The sequence below is a fragment of the Galeopterus variegatus genome, unplaced genomic scaffold (assembly GCF_000696425.1).
Source record: "Galeopterus variegatus unplaced genomic scaffold, G_variegatus-3.0.2 Scaffold11546, whole genome shotgun sequence".
In the NCBI taxonomy this organism is placed as follows: domain Eukaryota; kingdom Metazoa; phylum Chordata; class Mammalia; order Dermoptera; family Cynocephalidae; genus Galeopterus; species Galeopterus variegatus.
The window spans coordinates 29,712-37,478 of NW_007737657.1; the positions used below are offsets into that span (position 1 = coordinate 29,712).

The window sequence follows — 7,767 nt, forward strand, 5'->3', positions numbered from 1 at the left end:
TTTTTTTTTTTTTTGGGGGGGGGGGGTGGTGATGGGGTGGAATGGCCAGATAATAAATTGACTCATTTTAACTTCTATGTGGCAGAATTCATAATTACATAGATCTATCCTAAATCCTCAAATTTATTACACTGGGTATGATTTTATATATATTATGGCTTTTTAAACTATTCAATACCAATAACATTTATTGAGCACTTCTATAGTAAATACATACATTATGTAGTTTAATTCTCAGTTAAATTTGGGATGCTGGCTAGCTCAGTAATGTCTTGCTTTACTAAATTATAAACATGGTAGCTTTATTTATTACTTTATTATAATAGTAATACTTCCCATTATTTAAAAATTTGGTAATAAAAAAAGTTTAAGAAATAAAATTAAAATCACTAATAACCCTACTACCCAGAGAGAATTGCTGCTAATATTTTGGTCTATTTCTAGATTTACATCTTAACAATTACTGTTAAATGAATCCATTATAAAGATAGGAGGTTTTCATTGACGGACTCTAATGAATAGTGATTTAATAGGGTTGTTCCTTATTCTTAATGTTACTTGCCATTGTGAGGATATATGAAATGCAATCTCTGACCATCTTTCTGTCTTTATTTTGTAAACAGTGCATTGATTACACACAGCTGTGCTAATGCTATAGAGCATTTAAAGCAAAAATTGTATGAGAACATATTTTTCCCCAGAAGGGATAAACGTAATTGCTAATAAGTATCTATACGTAAAATAAGCATTTGGTTTTCACAAGGGAAAAGAGAAAAGTTTGTTAAACAGAAAACTAAGTCTATACAGTTGCTTTCTGTACCACTGCCTTCATGATGTGTGAACTTTGTTTCCTTTTGCTGTGTAGGAATCCAAGCCAGACCGTCTCCTTGTGTTGAAGGTACTATGGAATGATTTCTTGATCTGCTACTCCTCCCGCCCTCTGCTCTGCTGGTCTGTGTGGTGGGCCCTCTCCACCTGTGGCTATTTTCAAGTCGTGAACTACACACAGGGCCTGTGGGAGAAGGTGATGCCTTCTCGCCATGCTCCTATCTACAATGGTGGTGTGGAGGCCGTTTCAACCTTACTGGGTAAGCAGTGGAGGATGGTGTGGAGATTGGGGGTGGGTGTGTGTGGGGGGGGCAGGAAATTCCCCTCCTAGTTAAGCCAATCATAATCAGATTTACTCTCCTCTCCCAAATTTGAAGTTGCCCCAAAGAATGATTTATTTGTTTTGAGCTCTGATTTTATACTTTAGGAGGACAACTTAGAAGTTATCCTAACAAACTTGAATTCTTTATAAGCTTTAAGGAAACTTAATATAATAATTTTCAAAATTGTTTTCTTTGCTTAACCAAGTTTCTATTATCTCTGTATTTACTGGATGCTTTTGTCAGTTGATATAAAATTTTGAGTAGCAATATACCACAGTTTATAACAATGATAGCTATTATTTGTTGGTGATATGTGCTAGGTGCTATTCTAATTCCTCTGATAGGTGCAATTATTATCCCCACTGTGGGGAATGGATGTTACAATGGAAACTTGGGATGGGTAGGTTAATAAATTGCCCAAAATTATATAGATGGTAAATAGTAAAGTCAAAATTTGAACTCAGGCAGGATGGCTTCAGAGCCTGTGTCCTTGACCATCATACTCTATTGTCCCTTTCTAATTTGTTGACCTACCTCATAAGGTTGTTGGAAGGTTTTATATGATTTTTATACACACTTATAAATTTTGCCTGGCACTCAGAAAACCCACGATATATTTGAGCTATGATTATTGTCATTGTTATTTTACCAAAGGGCAGAGAAGTCCTTTTGCCGTGTTCTAAACTGCTCTTTGGTTTGAAGGAGAGGTGACTCATCCTGCCATGTTGCCAAATTTGAAGCAGTGGGGTTTTTTTGACTCTTGCCTCTGCTTCTGCCCAGTAGTGTTTTTTCCTTAACAATATTCCTGGGTCTGTGTCCTCCTTTTCTATCTCATTTCCACCTGCCCTAATTCAATCTCTCAGTGTCTCCATATTATTTATTCCATCAATTCTAAAATTCTCTGCCTGAGTTTCAAGGCCCTCCTTAATCTTGAGTTATCCTACTATAAGTTTAAAGATTTTAAAATTAAATAACCTAAGCTGAATTTTCAATTTATTAGAATAGTATTTGTTTAGCAAAATAACTAGATTACCTTTCCCTTTTTGTTTTGTAGGTGCTGTTGCCGTGTTTGCAGTTGGTTATATAAAAATATCTTGGTCAACTTGGGGAGAAACAATATTATCTCTGTTTTCTCTCCTGATTGCTGCTGCAGTGTATATCATGGACACAGTGGGTAACATTTGGGTGTGCTACGCATCTTATGTTGTCTTCAGAGTCATCTACATGTTACTCATCACGATAGCAATGTACGTATTTTGGCTGAAAGAAGCATTAAGAAAAGTTGTGACAGGATAAACTTTTTAGTTTCCTTACAAACTAAGAAATTAAATTTTCTAGTTAAAAGAGGCAAATGGGAGGAGGCTTTGTATTTTATGTGCATCACCAGTTTTTCTCTTGAGGCAGCATTTAGGCAAGTTTCGATTATTCTTTTGTTTGTATGTTCCTACTCTTTTCAGATGTTTGCATGAGATTTACATCATGTAGCAAAAAAATGTATTTCACTTGGTTGGGAAGAGAATTGAAGGGGCTACTCTTCACACTTAAAGTAAAAATTGTAACTACACAGGAAGTGCTTCTTCTCTATTCATTCTTTCTTCTTCTTTTTTTTTTTAAAGTTTTCAAATTGCTGCAAACCTCAGCATGGAGCGCTATGCCCTAGTGTTTGGTGTGAACACCTTCATTGCCTTGGCACTGCAGACTCTGCTCACTCTAATTGTGGTAGATGCCAGTGGGCTTGGCTTAGAAATTACCACCCAGGTAAGATCTCTTTCAGCCCTGACGACAGTACTAGGGTACTTCAACAAGTGCTTGGAAAAATAGAATTAAAAGATAATATAAATCTTTTCACGCACTTTTTGAAGTACCCTCGTATGACTTAATCACGGTGACAGAAGTGGAGCATGCTTAATGAAAACAAATTCAAACAATATGGACAGATCTAAAGTAAAAAGTCAAAATGTTCCCTCCTTCCTTCATTCACTGCCCCCCCCCCCAACAACCCTTTTCTACCTGGAGGATACTGGGATCATCATCTTTTCTGATGAGGCCCTAAAGCATTCCGAGTATAACTATCCAGCTCAGCGGGGCTACTTCAGCTGAGAAGTAATACTGATTCCTTCCAGGCCAAGCTCTTCTCTTTCCTCATCCATTATTTTCCTTCATTCTTAACTATATGCCTGGAGTACTATATCCTGTGTTGGAGATGATCTGCTTCAATTCACAGCTCTATAAGTCTCTCCCCTTTATTTAAAACACCCCTCCCCAAATACCAAGGTAATGACTTGCTGTTGATGAATAGCATTATGATTCTGAACATATGACCTGTTAAGAAAACACCTGCACAAACAGCCAACAACACTGTGAGTATTCATTCAGGAAGTTTTTCATTGTATATGCCTTCATATGTTGTAAATTTGTAGGTTGGGCTTGCTGTGTACTTTGGCAAAATGGGCAACTGAATCAAGAAGTACCTACCCCTCCCCAATCCCAGCCCAAATGATTTCTTCTTCATTATTTCCTCCATACATACTGCCTAATATTCTATTTTTACATATTAGATTTTTTAGAATACAAAGACCCAACAAAGTAGTAATTAACTTTGTTTTTACTGAAGAGATCGAAAAGAGAAGTAATAATAATAGGTAATGTGCATTGAGTGCCTCTGTGTGCCAGGTACTTTATGTAGAATTTACAGAGTTGTTATCGGGATTAGACATCAAGAAAATGACTGAGAGATGTTAAGTGACTTGTTAAAGGTCACACAATCAATAACAGTGTGGCAGAGCTAGGACTTAAATCATCTAACCCTAAAACCTACTATGATATGGAGAGCAGGAGAGAATCTAAGTGCCTGTCATGCTGCCTATTTGGTAAGAAAGAGTCCCCAGGACTATTATAGTTGAGGGAAATATGGCTGACATTTGAAGTAGAAGTTTGACAGCACATTCTTGTAGAAATGGTGGATTTAAACATGTGGAATAATAGGATTTTATGGGCTGTGCTGAAGCCCTAACTGCCGTGATTAATAGGCTTCCTTTAGAAATGTATCTACATTTGAAAGAAACTGGCTTAGCGATTTAAGGCCACAGTCTTATTGTACTTTTGAACCAGTTTATAAGTACTTAGTACGTTATTTTAAGAAGATGATAATGAAGATATTGATAAACTATATAGTCACATTAAAAAATTGGCTTAGAGAAGATTCTTATGAAAAGTAATCTTAAAATGTAATGTGATTGACCCCTCCTACCCTCTTCTGGGGAAGAATAGAAGTTCTTGATCTTCAGAACTTGGCCTGTTAGTCATAACCACCTGTTAGCTTGAGGAGGGAGACCATGACTCAGTTATAACAATAACAGCAACACTAATAAAAACAATAGTATTAATAGCATTAGCATTGTGCAAAGAAGCATTTACATGCATGATCTCATCGTCCCTCACAACAACCCTGTAAAGTAGGAACTATTACAAACTCCATTTTTGTAAATGAAGAAGTCAAGGCTCAGAGATTAAGTATCTCAGTCAAGATCACACGGCTAGTAAGGTATGAAGTTAGGACTCAGACTCGTGCAGTCAGTATTCAGTTCCACCATGCTGTGCTGATGCTTTGTGTTTTCAGTGCCTGGCACATAGTGTAGGCATGCAATGTTTTTGAAATTTTATTGAGGAACTCTGAATATACCTTGACTTATAGAATATGTTAACATATGTAATAAAACAACTCATCTTTTAATGGACAATTCTGTAAATTACTACTTTTCCCTCTTTTAGTTCCTCATCTATGCTGCTTATTTTGCACTCATCGCTGTGGTATTCCTGGTTAATGGTGCAGTCAGTATTGTGAAGAAATATGTAAAGCAGGAAGATACAGAATCAAGTTCTCAAGTAACCACTTCATAATACAATGCTGAAGGGCTTCTTCTTATAGCAAGAACTCTGCACAGCAACTGCCTGGGTGTATTTAATTTTTTAAGGTGTAGACATATAATTATGAATGTGCATTTCACAGTTTCAATACCTTCTGTTCCTGGAGTAACATGATACTGTTCAGAGGAGCCAGAAGTGAAGTTTATTTCCTGGATTATGTATAAGCTAATTGAAGGATGACTTTTTTTGATTCAGAAGTAAACTTGATTTTGAAATCCAAGTAATCAAGAGCAGTCAAGCAGCACATGGTGTTGTATACTTAATTAGTAAGTGTGTTTGATGTTTTATACGTCACGTACATCTGTAGCCACTTAGCCAGATGCTTGGCCTGGTGGGACCAGGGCTTCACAGAGGCCACAAGATGTTACAAAGCATGACAGAAATATGTTCTAACAGCACCTGTCTCTGTTCAACTTCATTCTTATTTCTTTGTTACTCATGTGCTTTTGTGTTTCTACAGATGAAAGTTGTTCCTATTACTGGCAATATTTGCTCCAGTTTAGTGTTCTATAAGGAGTATGTGTCATTTCTAATTCTTATTTTAAAAAATTTATTGTATGAATGTTCTTCGTTCCTATTTTGACAATTATATATTTGTGTAGATTTTCTTTACAAGTACATTTTTGCATTATTCATATGCTTCCCAGAGAAGAGCTCATTTTGTTAGAAAAGAAGGCAAGTTTTGAAGCCTGCTAATAATTTAAATGGAGAGACCTAATCAGAAAACTTTAGGTAGGTTTGATTGTCTTTAATTCTTCCATACAAAGGACTGTTAATACCATGATGAAAAATTCATGTATGGGGTAAAGATATAACTAGCCCATTTTGTATTTGCATTTCCTTTTATTTCCAAAATAAAATGAAAAAGTCCTTTTCTTTAAATAACTTCATCCCCTTTTATAGCTTTTATATTATTTTGTCTTTCTTATCCAAGATAAAGATGTCAGAAGTAGTTGTATTATTCCAAACTGAGCCTCTTTTTAATAATTTCAGTGGGACAGGAACTGGGATAGATTTGATTCCTGCATTTTATACCTTAAATCCACCTTTGTTTCTAAGGGTAGATCATCTTGAATATTTGTTTATAATAAGAATTGCTGGTGATTCCATTTCCATGTTACTTGAAGAAATGTTATTCTGTGTGTATTTAAGTCTGTCAAGGAGCTGCTAATAGTATATGTGAGACATGAAAACTATTTTAAAGCAAACTTTGTTGCCTTATCTTGAAAAGAGTGTGGGTAGGTGCTTTTAACTGGGTGTTAACTTATTTAGAATGACACGGCTAAACAGTGTTAATAATAATGTCAAGATTGCAAAATTGATATATTCTTTTGGTTTAAGCAGGAATCCTAGAAACAAATGGATGAGGATAAGAATAGGTCATTTTCCATTCACCTTCTTTTACAATTAAAGGGAAGGAAAAGAACACTAGTTAAGGAAGGGAAGGGGAAGTAATGTCATAAACGTAGCAATCTCCAATTTCATATTTTGTCTTTTTTTTTTTTTTTTTTTTTTTTTTTTTGTTTACTCAGAAACAAGTAAAAAAAAGTGGTGTTAGAGGGATTTTATTTAATCTTTTTTTTAATAAAATGGACTGCGGTACAATCAAATTGTTCATGTTACCAAAGCAATATTTCCCTGGAATTTAATTCAAAGTTTGTGGCACACAGCCTGAGCCTTTACTTACTTAAGACAAGAATATGTTCACATCTTGGTGTGTGGCCATATCTGTAGAATGCTGAACCCAATGTGCAAATTGTACTGTATGCAGTTTTGCAAAGAAGTGAAAATAATTTGTTGTACTTTTTATTCAATTCTGTGTAGATTATAAAATTATTTTTATTAAATAAATATTTTACAGTATATTTTACCTTTTTATTCAGAATTATTTTAAATTTATCTTCTGCTTTAGTAGGAGCTTTAGATTGTATCTTTAAATCTTTTAATAATCTCTCCTAGGACAAATTTCATATTAAGCCTTCCCCTCATCAAACCTTCCTAATTAACCTTTAGTCATCCTGTTAATTCTTTCATTGCTTTGTGATCTTTACCTTTGACTCTTCCCCCTTATTTTTTGTTGTTTTCCCAATTGTTTTTGGCACCATATTGCACTGTTTATTTTCTTGGTCTTCATCTCGGCACATCTCATATCTCTTTTTAAAGCACTCTCTTTAGAAACCTAAAAGACCCACAATCCCTTTGATGTTAAGTGAATTTTTTAAATAAGGGAAATTAAAGCAAGGACAGAAAGTGCCATCTTGTTTGGAAATATCATAGCTCTTCCTTCCACCCCTAAAATATTCTGATACACAGAGAAGCACAATCTTGCCATCAGTTGAGGATTATTTGTTCATTATATCCCAGAAACCACAGTATCCAAATGAATTCCTTTCCTTTAAAATCTCATTCTGAAACCCAATTAAGGCATTTCATTGATTATCACCAAAGACTTGGAAAATTTTCATGCAAAACGAATTTCTAAACATAGTTTTCTGTCCTTATAGTTACATCTCCTGTATCTTATTACCTTTCAGATCATAAGCCTTCTGAGCCAGGACCATGTCTTATTCTCATCTTTTGTTGCAAAACACATTCTAGTGCCATATGAATACTGAATTATATAAATGGTATGTGATGGACTCAACATAGCCACCTGCCAATACAATAACTAAGTGCCCATTATTAAAAA

General features: G+C 35.1%; 1 protein-coding gene across 1 annotated transcript in view; it reads left to right on the forward strand.

Moving 5' to 3' along the window:
• SLC19A2 (solute carrier family 19 (thiamine transporter), member 2) overlaps window positions 1–6,943 on the forward strand; it is a 19,062-nt gene extending 12,119 nt beyond the window's left edge. The window contains exons 3-6 of the mRNA XM_008594783.1: window positions 866–1,088; window positions 2,206–2,398; window positions 2,768–2,909; window positions 4,923–6,943. Coding sequence (XP_008593005.1) covers window positions 866–1,088; window positions 2,206–2,398; window positions 2,768–2,909; window positions 4,923–5,051 — 687 coding nt within the window. The 3' untranslated portion in view covers window positions 5,052–6,943. The remainder of the gene's footprint in view (window positions 1–865; window positions 1,089–2,205; window positions 2,399–2,767; window positions 2,910–4,922) is intronic.
• Window positions 6,944–7,767: the final 824 nt, after the last annotated feature.